This window comes from Akebia trifoliata, chromosome 7 (genome assembly GCF_017979445.1).
Source record: "Akebia trifoliata isolate Shusen 1 chromosome 7, ASM1797944v1, whole genome shotgun sequence".
Lineage (NCBI taxonomy): Eukaryota > Viridiplantae > Streptophyta > Magnoliopsida > Ranunculales > Lardizabalaceae > Akebia > Akebia trifoliata.
Window position 1 is genome coordinate 32,016,924 of NC_141381.1, and position 20,002 is coordinate 32,036,925.

General features: G+C 35.7%; 2 protein-coding genes across 6 annotated transcripts; one reads left to right on the plus strand and one right to left on the minus strand.

Annotated features, from left to right (window-relative positions):
* The first annotated feature begins 4,649 nt into the window (after positions 1-4,649).
* On the plus strand, positions 4,650-9,830 carry LOC147399114 (protein IMPAIRED IN BABA-INDUCED STERILITY 1-like). 2 transcript variants are annotated; one of them, XM_086448545.1, is made up of 9 exons: positions 4,653-5,367; positions 5,782-6,066; positions 6,212-6,529; positions 6,893-7,120; positions 7,437-7,534; positions 7,946-8,057; positions 8,151-8,666; positions 8,933-9,065; positions 9,206-9,830. In XM_086448545.1, exons 1-9 carry the CDS (start codon positions 4,999-5,001, stop codon positions 9,223-9,225), a joined length of 2,079 nt encoding a protein of 692 aa, XP_086304671.1. In that variant the 5' UTR covers positions 4,653-4,998; the 3' UTR covers positions 9,226-9,830. The 2 variants fall into 2 exon arrangements, with proteins under 2 accessions (XP_086304672.1, XP_086304671.1); XM_086448546.1 differs by lacking the exon at positions 9,206-9,830 and having other exon boundaries at positions 4,650-5,367; positions 8,151-8,790; positions 8,933-9,069.
* Positions 9,831-10,331: 501 nt separating this feature from the next.
* LOC147399115 (uncharacterized) lies at positions 10,332-18,526 on the minus strand. 4 transcript variants are annotated; one of them, XM_086448549.1, is made up of 12 exons: positions 18,377-18,526; positions 17,578-17,654; positions 17,425-17,476; positions 16,101-16,500; positions 15,189-15,272; positions 14,102-14,614; positions 12,940-13,075; positions 12,638-12,800; positions 12,335-12,463; positions 12,023-12,217; positions 10,883-11,005; positions 10,332-10,634 (listed from the first exon to the last, which is right to left on the minus strand). In XM_086448549.1, the coding sequence occupies exons 4-12, from the start codon at positions 16,381-16,383 to the stop codon at positions 10,521-10,523; spliced, it is 1,740 nt and encodes a 579-aa protein (XP_086304675.1). In that variant the 5' UTR covers positions 16,384-16,500; positions 17,425-17,476; positions 17,578-17,654; positions 18,377-18,526; the 3' UTR covers positions 10,332-10,520. The 4 variants fall into 4 exon arrangements, with proteins under 4 accessions (XP_086304675.1, XP_086304676.1, XP_086304677.1 ...); XM_086448550.1 differs by having other exon boundaries at positions 17,578-17,659; positions 18,377-18,494; XM_086448551.1 differs by lacking the exon at positions 17,578-17,654 and having other exon boundaries at positions 18,377-18,508.
* Positions 18,527-20,002: the final 1,476 nt, after the last annotated feature.

Sequence of the window (20,002 nt, forward strand, 5' to 3'; positions counted from 1 at the left end):
CATTTTATATGATGAGATTTAACAGGGTATCATGTTTTCTAGTTGAGTCGTGCTGAAGTGACCTCAAGTTCGTACCTCATATCGCACATCCTGATGTGAAAGTGTATAAGAACCATAGATGCTTTTCCCCATGTATCTCGATGAAAAGCAGCTCATGAGGGGGGGGGGGGGGGGGCGCTTGGCTTAAGCCAGAGCTTGCTGGGCCTACTAAGAGAGTTTGCCTCCGCCTTCCTCCTATACAATTTTCATGTTAGAATGTGTTGATTAAGCTATCAGTTTGACATTTTGGAATATCTCTAACACATACCAAGACGTGAGTGGCATTCAAAATCATAATTGGTCTTCATCAAAGCCTTATCTCAAAATTTTGGGGTGCGTTGGAAGATCATATTCGTTCAATTATGAGGATCGTGTCCCTCCATACAATCAAGTTCGTCCAAATATGTCTCAAGCTATGTCTCTGTCAATGTCCATACAAGCATGCTCATGTCCGTTCTCACCACATAAATTATAGTTCTTTTGGATCTTTTTTGTTCTTTTATATTTGGTTGATTGGAGTATATGACCATGGATTTTGCCCACCTTTTGTATAGGATTTTACACAATTGTCCCAAACAAATTGGTCTGTGAGCCCATATGAGTACCATATGGCATAGAAAAGGATGTGTTGGATAGCTATCCCACTCCTGTAGTACAAGATCTTGTTTTAAAAAATAATTTTCATTGACCAAAACCATATCCAATAAAAGGTCAAGAAGATAGGATTGAAGAATCTATTTTTGTCCAACTCTCACATGGGGGTAGGATAGCTAACCAAGATTTTAAACACCCTTAGCAGCTAAACCTCTTACCTTTATTTTGTTTCATTTGCTTAATATACAAAAATGAGACAAACTAGTCAAGAAGAAGCCTTAGACATGTTCTTCTTAAAGAAGTCAGAACTCAGGACCCACATCAATGGACTTACTTGTTGACCAAAACAAGACTTGACTACCATAGATTGACTTGATTAAGCTATCACAACCATTGATCTTTAGTGGGGCATTTGGGTCAATTGCTTGAATCAAATTATGGAAACTGATTTCTATTTCCTATGCTTTTCACTTGTATCTTGAGCAAAAGCATCTATGGTTCTGAGCACACCTCCACGTCAATGCAATGTGAACAGTGTCGTAAGAAGTCACTTTAGCATTTTTCTTTCCAAAAAATGAAAGAAATGAGTCTTGCATTTTTCTAATATAGCCGATTTTTCTAATTATGAGAGAATTATTTATGTATTTCAGAACTAAACGTAACATCTAATTCTAGAATCCAAACCAAATGCCCTCTTCGTTGTTCATCATTTTTTTCTGATCACCAATAAGAGTGCAATCTAATGGTGATGATGATAGAGCTAGGAAAATCTTATTTTAGGATTGGTTGGTTAATTTGGATCCCTTTCACAAGACACCTCAACTAAGCATTTAGTTTTATTGGTTTTGGTAGAGAAAATAATTTTCATCATCACATGGGCCTTGTACCAACTTTGTGGCTTAATGATACCATCAACAAGGACACCTCAGCAACTCAAATAGCACCAAATCCATCACCTTTAGACCTAAAAGCCAATTTATTTATATTAAAAATATTTCATGATCTTTTACCTCATCCTTCACTTTTTACATATTGAAACATGCATGGCTTTACAATCATCATTAGATTGTCAAACCCATGGCTATAGTTGGAAGCTTTGATATAATTTGGTTTCATTCCACCTTTATCTCAAGGTGTTCAAGATTTGACTGGTTAGGCTGGTAATGGAAATGAGTGGAAAGGCACTATGAAAAGATCCCACTTAGAATATGGGAGGCAAGCCATAATGACTTACCAGGGGAATGTATAGGTAAAAAATTGCTTGGTTTTGTTTTATCTTTTTCTTTGGCTGATATAAAAGTTTTCCATAATTTATATATATATATATATAGACATGTTCATTAAAAAGTAGGGCATAAAATGGGGGTCGGATTTTATCTGAAATCCGAGTGGTCGAAATTCGAATTTAGCGGGTTTGGCTCCTTCGAGTATATTCAAACCAAAAAATAGGTCAAATATGGGTTAATGTCCCTTGACCCGAGTCGGATATATATATATCTATCCCTATATCTACCTAGATCTGAATGATATATTAATTTGAAAATTATATTTTTGTGTTTTCCAAGATATTTTTCTTTTAACTAACAAGTATTGGGTGCAGTGGACCTTCCTGTAAAAAGGGAAGATCTTAGAGTTCAAGCCTCTTTTTGGTCACCCTCAGGAATTTTAAATATAGCAAAAAAAATTGAACGATTCAAATTATTCGACTCAACCAACTTGAATCAATTAATTTATAGGGTCGGATCCGAATACAAGTTTAGTGAAAGCAAAAAGATTCAGGTAAGATTTTAACTAAAAGATTTGGGATTTTACTGAACGAATCATGTTCTCTCATTCCACTCTATCCAAAATCAAGTCATTTGTTTTTTAGAATCAGTTTATATTTATTTTTTGGAAGGTAGAGTGAGTCTATATTTTCTTTAACTATCTCCATTAATGTTCTTTGGGGTCTCTTGTTGAACTTTAAGATCTCCATCCATTCTCAAGGGCATTATATAAAATTTTATATTGTCATCATCATTCTCAAAATGTTATTCAAAACATTTAGGATTGATTAAAAAGTTGATATTTCATAAAATATTTAATGATAAATATCATCAAAAATATCTCAAAAATAAATTTTTGATAATATTGTTTTTTTTTTATAGCAATTGAACTCATAAATCAGTAGAGATTACGACAATCTAAAATAAAGAACAAAATTAAACTACTTTCTAAGAGCGAGAAAAGAGAGATACATGATTAAACTTAGGAACATCTTCCATTGCAACTTTTATTGCAAATTTTAAGTATTGAATAATATTTTGAAAATTTATGTAATAAATGAATTTAAAAAAATAGTATATAAAAAAAAAGGAGACACAGTGACAGGTCACAATCACCATAGATCCATAATCCATTGCCTCCTAATGATATAGAGAGTACATATGAGAGAGATAGAGAGGGGTAGGAAGTAAAACACATCACATGCAAATTTTTTAAGAGGAAGCTAAAGAATAGCTAACATAGAAAAAATAAAAAACCTTAATAAAGAGAACAGTATGGTAAATGATCCCAAAAGCTTACTTAAAAATAGAAACATATAGTACACATATGCAACTTAGAAGAAGAAAAAAATGTATATGGTTAAAAGATTTAATCTATCCCAAAAGGTTCAAATTGTAGAGAACTATAGATATTTAAAGGACCCCTTCAAAAAGGAAAAAGTAAACGTTTGCTTTATGTACTCTTTAGTGTATGGGACCCAACACTACTTAATGTGTGGGACATGGACATTAAGTAGAAGCGTGGGAAGCAAATAAAAGAAATCTTTAATGGCCTCCCCTCTCTTGCTCCCTACTCTTCTTGTAATCTCTTTAATCAATTCCCCTCTCTTTTGGCTTGGTCTTCTCTTGTATCTTTCTCAATTTTTATAAGTGACTTGATGGGCATGATATATAGAAGTGTAATTAAGCTCGATTGGATCGGATTACATTCTAACCCTAGTCCAACCCGATCTGATATCAGGTAATCTGGTTGCATTGTGTCCTACGCTAGTTCATATTTTTAGTTGGGACAAGAGGTTATGAATTTTTCATGAAGCATACTACTTTGTATTGAAGCTAAATATAAGGGTCGTGACTTTCTGACTCCCTCGGTGACATACTCCCCTCTACTTTCCTGACGTGGCATGTTCATAGAATCATAAATTTTTCCTTTGGATATACAACTGCATATATTTATGGGGATGTGCAATTGTGTATCCCAAGAAAAATATATGGTTATATGCACATGCCACTTTGGGAGAGTAGAGGGGGAGTTGGTATCATTATTTAAGAATAATGATTTTCTAGCACCTCCCTCTAACATACACCTCCTAACGTGACATGTACTATATCATAGATCTTTTTCCTCGGAATACACAAATGCACATTTTTTATTAATACAATTGCACATATTTATGGGGATGTGCAGTTGTGTATCCCAAGGAAAAAGATCTATGGTTCTTTCCCTTGCCATGTCAGGGACGTATGGGGGCATATGTCAATGGGGGCGTTAGAGAATCCCGACTCTTATTCTAAGTATAATGACTTTGGTTTGACTTCAGATGGGAAAGAAGATTGTTTAGTTAATCATGTCATCTATTGTATCTTCACCCAAGGACTTCACCAACCATGGTTTCAAAACTCGTTCGAGACCAAGATGAATTGCCCAAGTCATCTCGATATCAAGCATAGACGAGACGGACGAACAAGTCAAATTTTCAGATGAGATTTAAAACCCCACATTCATTTTTCAAATCTTTGAACGAAGCATCTCAAACATATCGAAAAACTCATCTGAGACGACTCAGTATCTGGCATGGACGAGATGAGACGCGAAACCGAGTTTCAAACCATATCACCAACTAACCTTACTAACTTAATAACTAAGATTTATGAAGTAAGGGAGTTTTAGTCATAAAGCACAAATACCTAAATAAATAAAAATTAGAAAACTGCAACGGCTATATTTACCCTCTCCAGTCTCCAGTCTCCTCTATTGTTTTTACACAACAAAGAACAAAGGTAAGCGATTCGGACCCCACGAGTCTCTTTCTCTCTCTCTCTCTCTCGTTGATTTCGGTCTATTTGTTAAAAATCTTCCCCCACTCATTAAAATTCTCTGTCCTTCATCATCCGCAAATCTCGCTAACAAAATAGAGAGGAGGAAGACAAGAAATATTTTTCTTTAGGGTTATAGACATTTCTCCCAATCTCTCTGCATCTAATTCTGCATTCTCATTGGAGCAAATTTCGGCTAATTCCCTTGTACCCAACCATTTTACGGTCTGGATCATTCCGGGTTTTCTCCAAATCTATCCATGCCCTTGAGTTCAGCCCATTAATGGGGTGCATTGCCTCGAAGCAGGCGGTTTCGGTGACCCCTGCTTTAGATTACTCGGGAGCGTTTCGGGACAATGAGTCTGGAATTTTGAATTCTTCGCGGCGAAACCGAGCTGGGTTACTGAAATTGGAGGAGGAGGAGAAGAAGGTTGATTCGGCTTTCGGTGGCAGCGAATTGGGGGTGTCGACGAGGGGAAGCTCCAATGGCGGGGATTCTGTTTCTGTGAGCTTTAGATTGGGAAATTTGCAGAAGTATGTTGAAGGAGAACAAGTCGCAGCTGGGTGGCCTGTTTGGCTCAGTGCTGTGGCTGGGGAGGCTATTCAAGGATGGGTGCCCCTTAGAGCGGACTCTTTCGAGAAATTGGAGAAGGTAGTAATCAAAGCTAATCTTTATTTATTTTATTTTCTGGTATTTAATTATCTCTTAATTTCGAACTTAAAGTAGTTAGATTTCATAAAGCATTGTGTTCTCTATATTGGACTTTTAATTAATTACCAGAAATGTTCTACCCATCTCATTCATTCGTCCATTTTGTGTTAATTTCATTGTTTTAGTTTAATTTGATCAAGTTAGTGTGTCAAGATTTTTACTTTTATTTTTTGTCCTCGACATGGTAACTTTAAATTCATATTGGAAAGTGTTCACATTTTAGTTTCTTTTTTTTTTCTAATCCTGATGAGTTCCCATTAATAGAAATTGGTCTATTTACATGTCCACATTTCTCGAAACATGTCAAAGTGTTTTCCGAGTAGCATCTTATTCAATTCCAAACTGCATTTGTAGATCGGACAAGGTACTTATAGCAGTGTGTTCCGAGCACGAGACCTTGACAACGGAAGGATAGTTGCTCTGAAGAAGGTTCGGTTTGACAATTTTGAGCCCGAGAGTGTGAGGTTTATGGCACGAGAAATAATGATTCTCCGCAGACTAGACCATCCGAACATTATAAAACTGGAGGGTTTAATTACCTCTCGATTATCATGTAGTATCTACCTTGTATTTGAGTACATGGAGCATGATCTCGCTGGTTTGTCATCTTGCCCTGACATTAAGTTCAGCGAATCACAGGTGCGTTCATATTTATTTTCGTTATCTTAGCAGAAATATTGAATCCTTGGTCTTATAAGAATTGTCTATAACGACGAAGGCCTATTTTTTTTTTTCTTTTTTTCTGTGTTGAAGCTCTTAATTAGACGAGCTTAATATTGTGTAGATCAAGTGCTATATGCACCAGTTGTTATCTGGACTTGAACATTGCCATTCGCGAGGTGTAATGCATCGGGATATTAAGGGATCTAATCTTTTGGTCAATAATGAAGGAATTCTGAAGATAGCAGATTTTGGCCTGGCGAATTTCTTCAATGCTGGGCATAGACAACTACTAACTAGTCGAGTTGTGACTCTATGGTACCGCCCTCCCGAACTTTTGTTGGGGTCAACAGATTATGGTGCTGCTGTGGATTTGTGGAGTGTTGGTTGTGTATTTGCTGAACTTTTCCTCGGGAAGCCTATCCTTCAGGGGAGAACCGAGGTGATCATCAACCTATTAGAGTACAACTGTTTCCAGATAAAAAATAAATAGGCAATCTAAGGTCCCGAATCGATTATATACTGGTTATAACATCATGGGAGTTTCTTGGAATTTTATTGGAATGGTACATCATGGGATACATGTTTTCTTGATCGGTGTAAACCATGACCTACATAAATATTGGAAGTTTAGAGTGCTTAGTCATAAATATATTTAGATAATAGTAGTAAAGTACATTACAAATCCAGTCAAATATGCATATTTTATGTTTATTCCACACATTCTACAAGTAACTGATCTAATCTTTATATCGTCTTTTTGCCAATTGAAGTTCTAAAAGAAGTACTCTTGTCCCATTTACAGGTTGAACAATTACACAAAATCTTCAAACTCTGTGGTTCCCCACCTGATGAGTATTGGAAAAAGTCTAAACTTCCTCATGCAACGATATTCAAACCCCAGCATCCTTATGAAAGTAATTTTTATGAGACCTGTAAAGATTTACCAACAACGGCCTTGCAGCTGATAGAAACTTTCCTTTCCATAGAACCAAATAAGCGTGGGACTGCCTCCTCCGCACTTGCATCCGAGGTAACCTCTTCATCACAATTTTTTTTTTATTTGTTATGTTTTAAGTTTCCATTTTGCAGGACATACCTGATTGGCACCCTAAAAGATAGAATTAAAAAAAAAAAAATTGCAGCAAGAATAGTCCAATTTATGAAGTTTTAAATGTTAATTTTCTTATTAATCAAGTTTTTCCCAACTATTTTTTTCTTTTCTTTTGATCAAATGAAATCAGTTTTTATTAAATCATGTATATCATGCCCCAAATAGTTGAGCTAAAAGTTTGACGATGATAACTTTGCCATTTCTAATTTAGTTATTTTTTTGCTACCATCCTCAGTATTTCTCAACTAAGCCTTATGCATGCGATCCATCAACATTGCCAAAGTACCCTCCGAACAAAGAGATTGATGTGAAAAGTCGTGAGGAGGCACGGAGGTGGGAACTTTCGATATTTTTTATTCAGTGAAAGGTTATAATTTTGGATATCTTCTCATTAATCGTGTCTTTCTTTGACTCAGTCAACACACTCAGTGAGTCAAAACAGAGAATAAAAATAGTCAAGTTGTATCTGCTCATCTGGATTACTTGTTTCTGTCATCAAATGACTTGAGACTTGGTTTAAATTTATACTTTCTAATGCCGAGGACATTACCTTTGGTGTTGTGAGAAATAATTTTTGCATCTTATGTTCATCATCATCAAAGCCATATCTCAAAGATTTGGGGTCAGTTTAAATGAGTCAACCCAATCTCAGTGCCAGAAATTTATTTTTCAAACTGCAATGCTAATTTAGTTCTCTTTAAGTGGGAAAACTCTCATCAAACTTATTTACATTGGTTTTTTCAGGAAAAAGGCTGGTGGGAGAGCACGTGGGCCTGAGGTAACAAGAAGAACAGAAAAATCATGTAAAGCTTTCCGAAAACCTCATGGAATTGGTAAATCAGTTGCCCCGACAGAGGTATCTCTCTCATGATTGCTATCACTCTTGTTTTCTAGGTAATGGAGCAGTTATAGGGGAGAATTCAATCCCATTTATTGTTTATCTCTGCAGGACTTGCAAGTCAATGCTCATAAAATCAACGGTGGTAATGCATGTTTACCTAAAGAAGACACTGACCCTCCCAAACCATCAATTGATATGGTTCAAGAGGCTTCCCACACAAAGAACGCATCTCAAGGTGACATTCCTTTCTCAGGCCCACTACATATCATTGCATCAAACAGCTTTTCATGGGCGAAAAGGCGAAAAGAAGATGTGGCGTCCAAAAGATCACACAGTAGGTCTAGTTCAAGAGGTCAAGTTTCTAGTGCATTAGATCCCTCAAGTGCCCCGCATAAGAGAATTACATCCGAAACAAAATGTCAAGAAAATGGGGAAATTTTATATGGCACCCGAACTGATTCTAGAGGCCATGACTCAGTAGAGATTGCCAAGCGTATAATGCGGAAACAATGGAATCATTTTGAGCATCCGGACTCTTTTGATGCATCTGATGCATACCATTCTCAGGAACTGTCTGCAGCATTGTATCAGAATGAGGGAATGGCCGCTAAAAGATGCAATCAGGTAAGGGTACGGATAGTATGTATTATGACCAACACTCATCGATCATTTTTTAACTCACCCAGGTCGACTCAATGAGGTCAGTCAGGCTCCAATGATTTAATTCTGCTATGTTTTAGCTAAATGGGTGAGTTATGATTGATTTGGCTGAATCAAACTTGGATGCTGAAAGTGATTCCATATTTGATTCCACTTTTTTCTATTGCTCTTTTTCTCAGACTATTAGACCAACTTCCCCTTATCTCTCAATGTATTTAAATATCTATCAGGACTATGAAGATCAAGGAGACAGAGTTGAGTTTTCAGGACCATTGTTATCTCAGTCAAATAGAGTTGATGAACTCTTGGAGAGGCATGAACGCCATATACGTCAAGCAGTCCGCAGGTCATGGTTCCAAAGAGGTAACATGAAAAACCCATCTTGAATTTTTAAACTTTAAAACTCAACTCTCTCTTCTTCTTTTTCCCCTGTTTTACTGAGTTCCTATATTGTGAGCACAAATACCAATTATTGGTGCTAAGATGTGAGCCTATGATGGCAGGGAAAAGAAATGGAAAATAGCTCAGGTACGGTTGATTCAAAAAACTCGAAGAGAAGTCTCTTCCGGACAGATGATAAAGCTAGTTCTAAGAATCCTAAAACCTTGATGGCTTCCCTGTGAAGAACAGAATCTATAGCTGAACTGTGTCAAGACCACCAATCTTGCTAGTGCCAAGCTATAGGAAATTACTGATTCAATGAAATGCCCAGTTCAGGTTTGGGTAGCTGACGAAGTTGGCAAATTATGATCACAGACGTCAATGGGGGAGTATGATCAAGGACAATGCAGCTGGTGAAGTACTAGAATAATACCAATGGGACTGAGTACCTACAACACTGGCTTGAAGCTGTTAACTCTCTAAACACTAGTCAATTTTGTTATCGTGGTTTAAAGTTTTGTACCATCTTGGAATGTTTCGGCCGATATATTTTGGAATGATACCCAAGGTTTCAGAAATGTTATGGATTGCTCTGAATGTCATAATTGATACAGTATTGATTTCTCCTGACCAACCAAGATTTAAACCTTGTGCACAAGTTACAACATGTCTCGAAGAAATTATTGCTTCAACTTGATTTTTCCCCAATTTAATGGTGAACCAATAAGAACCTTGATTTGGAGTGGACTCAAGTTGCCTCTTTTAATCAAGATTAGGAAACTGAAATGACTTGATTCGAGTAAATTTACCGTCTCCTTGTCCAAAATCTGTTGAAAGAGGACAAACTTGAATATATCTTTCATCCATCCAAAGTAAAAAAATATATCCATTGCATGATTAAGTAAGAGAGTTATTATTGCCAGATCAACTTTTATTAATACCACACCAACAGTGTGCAATTCTTTGATGATTTACATAGGAATTAGTGTGGCAATGGTAACTCTCTCTTAAATAAATACTAAATATCTCTGCAACTATTTCCTCCCCTTTTACCAATGTCAAAGGTGGCGGTGATATGAAGAATAAATGATAATAAATCCAACATTGGGAACTATTTGAATTTTGAAACGACCATATTATATGTTTCCAAAAAAAAAATTGAAAAAGAAAAACAGAAGTTAACAACTAGGGCAAGGCCCAAAAAATTTGCCGAAATTGAGAAGAATATTATCTAAAATTCAAAAAAAATTGAGCAGACAAATAATTAATATGATTAATAAATCAAGATTAAGGAACAGCAATATTTATATGTATATTCGTAAAGTTAATTTTTTATTCATTTTTATAAGGCCGCAAATGCTTGTCATAATGTTTACTGGTACCACTCGACATTTCTCTCTATTGTGATAGATGGCTCCAATAGAATCCCAATCCAAATCAATCATCGCCAAGGGTTACGATGGTGGGTATTTGGCCATGATTTACAAAATCAATTTTGTTCAATCTCAAGCAACACAGGGATTGTTCTGGCAATTCCTCCTGTTTCTGTGCCTGTCAGCATCATCAGAATTTGTTAGTTTAATTATAATTTAGAAGCTATATTGAATAATTCAAGAACTCAATGAAACTGTCTTGGTTGCCTCCTTAGGTTGATACGGCAGCATTCGATTTGCTAGCATTACTCGAATGATTTCTAATAAAATTGGTTTAATTCAAGTCCAAGTTGTTAAACATGGTTACTTATCATAAAAAAAAAGTTGTTCAATGAGGTTGGAATAAAGAAAGATAAAAAATTGTACCTGGATGGTTAAACCAAAATCAACAATCCCGTTTTTCAAACGTTCTCGAAATGTTTCAAGTCCCTTCCTTGATATGTAACTGAACCGATGTATGTCAAGGTCAATCTCGAAGTAATTGGAACCCTTCAAGAACAATAAGATCATATATCAGGATTTAATCTTTTCTAGAAGCTAGATAGTATTAAAAAAAATATTTTTATTGCAATCACCTCCAAGCATACTAATAGATGAGTAACCAGGTATACTAACAGTTGAGGTTGGCTTAGATTTAAGTTGATTTCACACAAACTTCGTTTTAGCTGATTAATGCAAAGTATAATAAACTTTACAATGCTGAAGTGGATCAATGCAGCCTAAAGCAAGTTGCATTCAGGTTGCATCAAGCACACCCAGCAATGGCATTTCTAGAGATGAAGTCAGCAGAAAAGTCATTCGAGCAAGTGAGATTTGAGTACACCATTGGCCCTGGTGAATTCTACATCAGTCATCTGTGCCATATTTGTGCGTCTAAGATATTATATTTAGTGCATAGATTTAAACATTGATAGAATGAATAATAATTATAGCTATTTGCATAAGCCAGGAAACATAACCCTGCCAAAGGTTTTACGAAACAGTCTCAAATAATGTCATAGTAACCACCACAAACTGTTCTTTCTTCTTTGGTGGGTAAATTGGGGTCAAACCCACCTCCTGATTGTGAGAGATAGAAGGTTGAATAAGTGACCGAGAGCCAAAACTTAGATAATCCATCAGGTAGTCCATAAGGGCTCTATAAAGTACATAATTAACTGGTAATCCACACGGAGTATATTCACAGAGATTGTTTGATGGATCCAATGAGGTAGAGTTAATGTGATAAATTGAGTGTGATCGGTGTCGAGTCTTCGTATTCTTTCTGAGAGTACCAAAGAATATGAACAACCAAATGTTTATGATAATCCTATCAGGTCGGTCAACCACATTTATGGAATGTCACGGATAAATGTTCTTAACATCTACTAGATGTCTAGATGATCACAACCTATTAATTCTATAATTTGGAGCTAGAAATTCCAAGAAGAACAATCATTCTTACTCCAATCTGTCAGTCAACCTGGCATTAAGACAAGGGAAATAAATACGATAGTTGATCTTTACCCGATAGAAATTGTGTTGCGGGCGTGAAAGCACTGGTTTTTCATTGTAAGCATGCAGAAGCTTCCTTTCGGTAGAACTCAAGTGGAGATCCTCCGGATTTACCACTCCAGCCAAGATTTTGAGTCTTTCTCTAAAAGGGACTGTGGAGTCCATTGCGAACCCTCTAACCTTTTCCATGTCATCCTCAATCAATTTCTGGAGCAGAAACATATATATTTTCAGGCAAGTGACATATTGTTGACATGGGAAGTAACAAGAGTCAAATAACTATTTTGCACTGCAATTTGCTTGAGGCAATGGAGAAGAAAATACCTTGATACTATCCTGAAACTGAGGAGAGATTTCTTCGTCAAAAGTCTCAGAAACTTTGAAATACAATACAAGGCTCATCCCTTCTCCATCACTATCACCAAGGAACATTGCAGCAGGATACGTAGGTAGCTGCAGCAAGGAGACAAGATACATGAAAAGAGATCATTTGGAATCAATTGTTTTTTATATGGATTATTCAAGTAGCAGTTCAATTAATCCAACCCAGCGCCCCCCCCACAAAAAAAAAAAAAAAAAAAAGACATAACAAATGTGAATGAAATGAAGTTCAAGCCTTCGAGGTACCTGAATATTGACAATAAGGAGTGAGGGCACTTTCCCGTGTGCTTTCACAGAAGGAAGTTCAAGGTGCTGAGCAATGTGATGTACCTTTCTTGGGCATACAAACAAATCAAGACCAATTGGAGTGTAAGGAGTGTAGTTTGGAGCTGGAGATTTCCGCTTGTCTCTGCATGATAGCACCAAGGCTACTTAATTGTGGTTCTATATAATTGGTAAATGGAGAAATTTTTTTTTTTGAAAAGTATAATATATTGAAAATAAGGGAGGGGGGATACAAGAATAAATGGAGAAAATTGGTAACATGCCTGAAATAGTTCGGGCCACGAAGTTTGAAGACTGAAGGTGCAACTGGAGACCAACTTCCTGAAGGTGGCTTCTCTCCTGGTGAACATGGAATGAGTAGCCCCGCTCTAGGACGATACAAGAATTGCTTGGAAGCACCTAATAGATATCAAGTGCATTTAATTTTCAGTATTATCTTACCTTAATTATATATTTATATAAATAAAATACACATCGATAGGTAAATGGGTGAAAGAAGGGTTTTGATCCAAGGTCTGTGGTATTACCACTCAAAGAATTTACCAATTTACCAAGTTTTCTCTTTCAACCAAAATTATATATTTAAAATCATAAAAAGATCTAACCAGGTCATCAAGATATCAATTTCAATTTATTTATTCATGTTGGTGCATAAGTTGGACTCAAACCCATGACCTCGAAATACCAATTACAATCTTGAGCCTCTGTATAAGGTTGCCACAGTATAAGGCACAAACTCAACATTAAAATACTGTGTTGACTGATAATGATTCACTTAAAAAAGAGAGAAATGGCTGTGTGCCTCAAGTCATTGTGATTCGGCCAATACTTATAACCTGGGATGGAAATCCCTAACTTTCGAAGTCCAAAAATGTATTAATCATGGTTTAAAGTTTCCAACCATTTTGGAATGTTTCAGCTGAGACCGGAACAAAACATTGACCCCAAGATATTTTCTTGGAATGTCTCAATCTTGACAGTCTTGGTTTTTCTCATGGCCTATACATTGCCTTGAGACAAAATATATATATATATAGTTTTCAAAATGGTGAGATCAAAAGAAAATTGCTTTCTTTTTTCTTAAAAACACAAAAGATGTATAAGCTTAAATATAAAATCATAAGCTAGATACATTTTTCATCTTGTATTTCATGTAGATTGCCAGAATATGTGAATGCAGAGAAGTAAGAAGCGAGTGATTCTTAAAAGTGTGGAGTGAGTATCTCGAAGCAGTGTCAGGACACTTGGAGGCAAATTCAATAATCACAAGTCCCATTGCTACCAAAATTCCAAGTGATGGTCAAAAAATTTTAATAAATGGTGATAATTTTACTGCAAGGAATTATTATTATTATTTCGAACTCTAAAGTTCAATCAAAAGTAACAGCACCACAAAGTGAAAATTCAATAAATCTTTATACTTACAAAATTCCGTTGCTTCATCTCCTTCATAGGATGTCCTCTTAAAAGACAATCTGATAACGGCTGACTTCTTCCTTTGATATTGTCGACCTGGACTTGACGGAGGTTGATTCTTGTCATTAAAACTAACAGAAGGAACCAACCGAGGTAAGCAAGATTTCAAGGTGTTTTCTTCAGAATCGTGTTTGTCCTCTTTCAGACCATCAAAGCTTCCAAAGGGATCCTGTTTCTTTCTCTTTGTACAAACTTCATCACCCTTCCCTAAGCAAGAAATATCATAACCTTGGGTACTCAAAACTGCAAATCCATCATCTTCTTTGTATTCTTCCTTGCAAAACTTCTCAGTTTTACCTCCTTCTATTTTCAGAAAACGTTCAACAGCAAATGACATTGGGGTGCTCTCATAGAGTTCTTCATATTTGTACGTGTTATCCACAAAGCATGAAGAGCTTTCATACTGCAGCACTTGGGTACTTGAGATGTTACCAATGACATTGTTCACAGAAGGAAGACTGTCTGCAGAAAGACAAATGACATTGGGTATTATTAACCACCAGTGTAAAAAGGCATTTATATTTTCCATTTAATGTCCTAGCAATGGAGAGTACGGTATATGTTGATTACTTGTCAGGGGAATGGGCTCCAACATCTGATGGATCTCAACTGGGCGATCTCCTTCGCTGAAAAGTCGTGTCAAATGTTTCATAATACCTAAGATGTCTTTACCTCTTATGGTCAGCTCGGCATATTTGATTTTGATCAGTAGGTATCCTAGTTGGGCAGTCGGGACCATTGCAAGACAGTATTACATGGACTCTTCTAAGGTATCCGTGTCAAATACATGTCTAATTCCCTTTCCAGATTCCAACACTCACAATGTCACTATTGGTCAGAATTCCCAGCTTGAAGAGTCTGACTACATTCCATCTCCCACTTCGATGCCCATGCAACACTGTTGCATGGTGAGCATTAAGAAGCCCTTTCCCACACCTACTGCACTACTATATTGTTGATCCAAAGTATTTTCTGATGAGTAACTTGGATTTCCTCATTCTATCAAACCAGTAGGTAAGAGATTAATGTGCATTACCTCCGTGAACACTGATAAAATCATCATCAGAGTCAGACTCCAAAATGCTGACAGAGTCGAACCATGCATCCTCTTGGCATATTACTGCAAACACAAACTTCAAAAGTCAATTCTCAAATAGATAGAAAGCAACCTTTTTTTCTTTTAATAAATATAAGGATTTCATTAGAGGAAGAAAGCAAAGCTATGATCAATAAAGAAGATCTCACAAGGAGGTCGAGATGAACTACCATCGAAGCCATATGTAAAACAAAAGGAAAGGCCAACTCCTCTTTAAGGGGATAAAGAGGAGAAACTTGTTTTGAATGCATTAATGGCATGTAACACAACTTGTTCAAGGAAAACGACGTAATGGAATGCAAAACTGTAGAGATAAAGCTAAGACAGCTATCAGAATCACAAACATGCTGAGCATAAAGAAACACTCTCAACTCTCAGAAGGTTTTGAAAACTAATAAGCAATAAAGATACTCTTGGGTGGGGGGGGGGGGGAGGAGTACGTAAATCTATTTCCCAACCAAAACTAATGCTTACTAAGATCTTGGATTTTATAACATTTCCAGATAACATGTGCAAAACAGAGTCTCACAACAATGAAATAAGATTCCCTCGGAGGAAAAAAAAAGGTTACAGCATGCAGATAGACATCAGTTGTAATATATATGTGAGCACACACGTCAGTTTAAAGGTTGGTGAGGAGGCTTTGATTTCCACCCTAACCAAGTTGATGGTTGTTCAGTCACCATTGTCCATTGCATCGATGAAGGACGAAGGCAGTACAGGATGGAGGGGGAGAATTTGTTGTTAGAATATGAAAATTTTTTGAAATAGAGGAATATGTCTCAAAAATGCATCTGTTATGAACCAATAGTGAATTTTGAACAAAGTATGCTAAGAGGGCAAAGATCTTACCATTTGCGTCGATTTGACTGTGATGCCATTGCAACTGGGTGAGATGAAATGTAGAATTGGAAACCTTAGATCTTCTACAGGTGGTTGTTGCACCCTTTTCAAAATCCACGTGAACAAACTCACTAAGAGCAAAATCTGTTACTTTTTTTCCTGCATCACTAATCCGTTTCTTAGGTGAATCAGTGGCAGTTGTGGAAATCTTTCCATGGCATTTACTTGCTCTGACACAGTACTTCCTCCGTGATTTGATTCTTCTATTTGGTGCTGATACACAGCCACCCATTATGATGAGTTGGTCTTACAAATCCCAGTAATAACAAGGATAATTGTTTTTATACGAGATGCCAAGATCACGAAAGGAGCAAGTGCGACACATATGAATGCCAGGAAAGCAAGGGACCTGTCATGCATTTGCTCAGTACAGGAGCATATCCAAAATAAATGAAGAAAATCCAAACAGAGACTAGTCTTGATTACACCAAAATACAACCCCGGGAGCAGAAATTAATTCCACTTTATTTATGAAAATTATTATATCAATTGAATTCAACTCAATAACAGGAAAAACAACCATCCTACTGTTAACATTTGAAAGATCGAAAAAGTTAGTAAACAATAGAAAAATGATATTTGCATTACTCTACAAGTAAATTCTGTTAGAAAGATGAGGGTAGCAAATCCACTAGAATACCAGATTGGTTAGCACAGATAGTATATTCTCTAGATACTCTATTATATTCCATTATCCTTTAACACCCCCAGGTCCCAGAGTACAAAATACTAAAAATCAAATAAACACCAAAACCGCTAAAGCATTGCCTCATTTACCAATTAGGAGAATATGACCAACTTCTCAGACTCACAGTGTATATGGAGGAATCAGTTCCACAACAGTACCTATGATTCCAAATTATATTATACTAGTTATTTTTAGACCCACCCGCCTTGAATTTATTTCTCTTTTCTTGCAGTCTATGTTTCTTTAGCTTAGCAAAATCTAATTTAAAGGTATCAATAAAAATAAACCTAATTTACAGGCAAACTCTGCTCGCCAATCTTTCGATGTATTTCTTCTATTTGTTCATCATTGGATATACAATATATTTTTCACTCGTCAAATAATTAAAAAATAAAATGAGAAACAACCAATACATATAGAAAAAAGACGCGATTTTTATTTTTTTATATGATCAAGTAAAGTCTGTGTGTGTTGTGATACCATGGGTCTGGGTTAAAAATCTGTCTGTCTTCACCCTCTATCAAATCTACTCCTCAGAACAGAACAAAAAAAAGAAAAAAATTAATATTAAATTTCGATACTCACCACAATTATCGACAGTGTGAGAGAAGAGACAGTAGGCATCTCAGAATAAAAACTACAAGAACAAGAGCCAGAGTCAGGAGAAGAAATTCTTCCAAAAAAAAAAACCAAAATTAGGATCCTTAGATGATGAAGTATAAATGAGAGAAAACTAACCAAATCAAAATGTGGTTCAGGAAATTGGCACATTATAAGATCATTTGGGGAAAACCCATCATCTAATAAGCTTAAGTCTGACCTACAAAACTACAATATAAGTCCAAAAAAGGGAAAGCTTTGCACAGTAATTTAAACCGATCTTAGACAACTTTATGGTTGATTGTAGTCCAGAATCGAATCTTTGGCTAAAAATAAAAAATAAAAAATCTATTTGTCGGCTTAATAAATCTGAAGTGAATATGAATTCGTGGTTATGTTCAAAGAACATATGAAAAACGTGATCTCAGTAGGACAAATCGAGAAAGGCCGACGATTAGTCCAAATCGAGTACCATAAAAAGAAGACAAAAAATTAAAAAAAGGCGATAAGCTGTTAAAGAAAAGAAAACTAATTAATCGATATAATCAGAGAGAGAGGGACTCAAACGACCGAAACAAATCAAAACAAGGAGGGAGAGAATGACATTTCGAAAAAATCGTTTTTTTTTTTCCTAATAAAAACAAATGAAAAAGAGAAGAAAATTTTACTAACAAATGAAACTTCAACTCTGCAAGACAGACAGACACGCACAGAGAAAGAGAGGGAGAGAGATTAAAAATGGTTTCGTAGATCAAACCGAAAAGGCAAAAACAGAAATAGAGATTGAAAAACACACCATTAAAGGATCTTCAAAGCTATCAAGAAATAATCAGAAAACGAGAGTGAAAGATGAGAGAGATAAAGAGATGGCATGGAAAGAAGCTTAAACAATTGAAGATCACTAAAAATCAAAATTGAGAGAGAAAGAGAGAGCAACCTGAAGCAAGAGAGAGAGAGATTTGGTTGCAGAAGGAGGAGATGAGTTGGAACGAAAGAGAGAGCAAAAGAAGCATAAAATTCTCAACTCTCGACTCTCCGCTCTCCGCTCTCCGCTCTCCCATGGATATTTCACGGACAACATGTCATGCTGGACCTCCTCCATTCCTCCACGTATCTCTTTCTTTTGCTTTTTCGTTTTTATATTATTTTACAACAAAAGTGCATTAATCTTAATTTTTTTTTAATTATTAAAAATAATAATTTTTGAAAAATTTAAAAAAAATTTAATAAAATGAAAATTACAGAAAGGGGGTTAAATTTTTAATAATTACAAAAAAAAAAAAAAAATATCTATTTTTTTCAAAAGGTTTTGATCAACTTGTCGGATCGTCCAATGGCTTAGAGTTTTGCAAAAGATAATGGACAATTCAACTCATTGGATTGTCTAGAATTTTAATATTCGCTTCGTAGTCCAATGTTTTAACCTTGAAATGGTTTTGAAACGTTGAACAGTTCAATACTCGATATATAGGTACCTTTAAACACTTATTATTAGGAGAGAAATTTCTCAAAACGTGATCAACTTTTAATGAAATTCTGATTCCGACTTACTATTCATTTTAATTCTCAAATCACAAACAACAAGATCATAGATTTTTCAAATGATGATCTTACCATTAAAGTGTCTATCTCGCAAATTCATGACTTTTAGCCAGATTGTCACTTTGAGAAAAAAATATCAACAAGATTCTCACTTTAAACCTGTGAGATTGTCACTTGACAAATCTACAATCTCGTTGTTCACATTTTGAAAATTAAAATCAGATTCGAAATTTTATCATATTCAACTCACAGAATTTAAAAAATGTAGGACAACCTAGTGCATATACCATTCGTTTAATTTCGCACAGTTATTCTTATCTCGTTCAACATTTTGAGATTGAAAGATAAACTATCTTCTTGCTCCTAATACTCTCGTTTTCCTAATGTTTTATGAATATTTTAAGAGTCGTGATTTTCTAATGCCCCCTAGCGTGGCATGGGCTAGAACCATAGATTTTTTCTTAGGATACACAACTGTACATCCCCATAAATATGTGCAGTACTATATCCCAAGGAAAAAATACATCAGGGGGCGTGTGTCAGAGGGGGGCATCAAAAAATCATTACTCATATTTCAATTGCACTTTAAGTACAAATGGTGGAAATTTTTTTGAAATGATCAATTAATGTGAAAATGTTCTCATGCGCCATTTGCTTCTATTAGATAGTTGTGTCAATTTCACATCATAATTAAATTAAGGGAAGCATTCAGAGGCCCTAAAGAAAGTCAAACATTTTTCAAAATAGGGGTTACAAGTTTCAGAATTAGCTAATTTTTTATGAGAATGATATCTATGGTGAAGAAATTCTCCACACTAAAAATTAGTTCATTCCAAAACTTCTAACCCTAATTTACAAGTTAAAGAACTGTGAACCGTTCATTTGTTGTAAAACACTTTTGATGGGGTTAGAAATTTTGAAATGGACTGATTTTTTGTGAGGATGATCTCCTCATCATAAAGATCTTCAACACACACAAAAAAACAGCCCATTCCGAAACTTCTAACTCATACATTGAAAA

Bases quoted from the DNA above. Each gene is read 5' to 3' on its own strand.
- LOC147399114 (XM_086448545.1), top strand. From the start codon at position 4,999: ATGGGGTGCATTGCCTCGAAGCAGGCGGTTTCGGTGACCCCTGCTTTA. The intron at 6,530-6,892 runs GTGATCATCAAC...TCCCATTTACAG, and splicing joins TCCTTCAGGGGAGAACCGAG to GTTGAACAATTACACAAAAT. The intron at 8,058-8,150 runs GTATCTCTCTCA...TTATCTCTGCAG, and splicing joins AATCAGTTGCCCCGACAGAG to GACTTGCAAGTCAATGCTCA.
- LOC147399115 (XM_086448549.1), bottom strand. From the start codon at position 16,383: ATGGGTGGCTGTGTATCAGCACCAAATAGAAGAATCAAATCACGGAGG. The intron at 15,273-16,100 runs GTAAGATCTTTG...TTGTGTTTGCAG, and splicing joins CAGTCAAATCGACGCAAATG to TAATATGCCAAGAGGATGCA. The intron at 12,464-12,637 runs GTACCTCGAAGG...TCCTTGCTGCAG, and splicing joins TCCTTATTGTCAATATTCAG to CTACCTACGTATCCTGCTGC.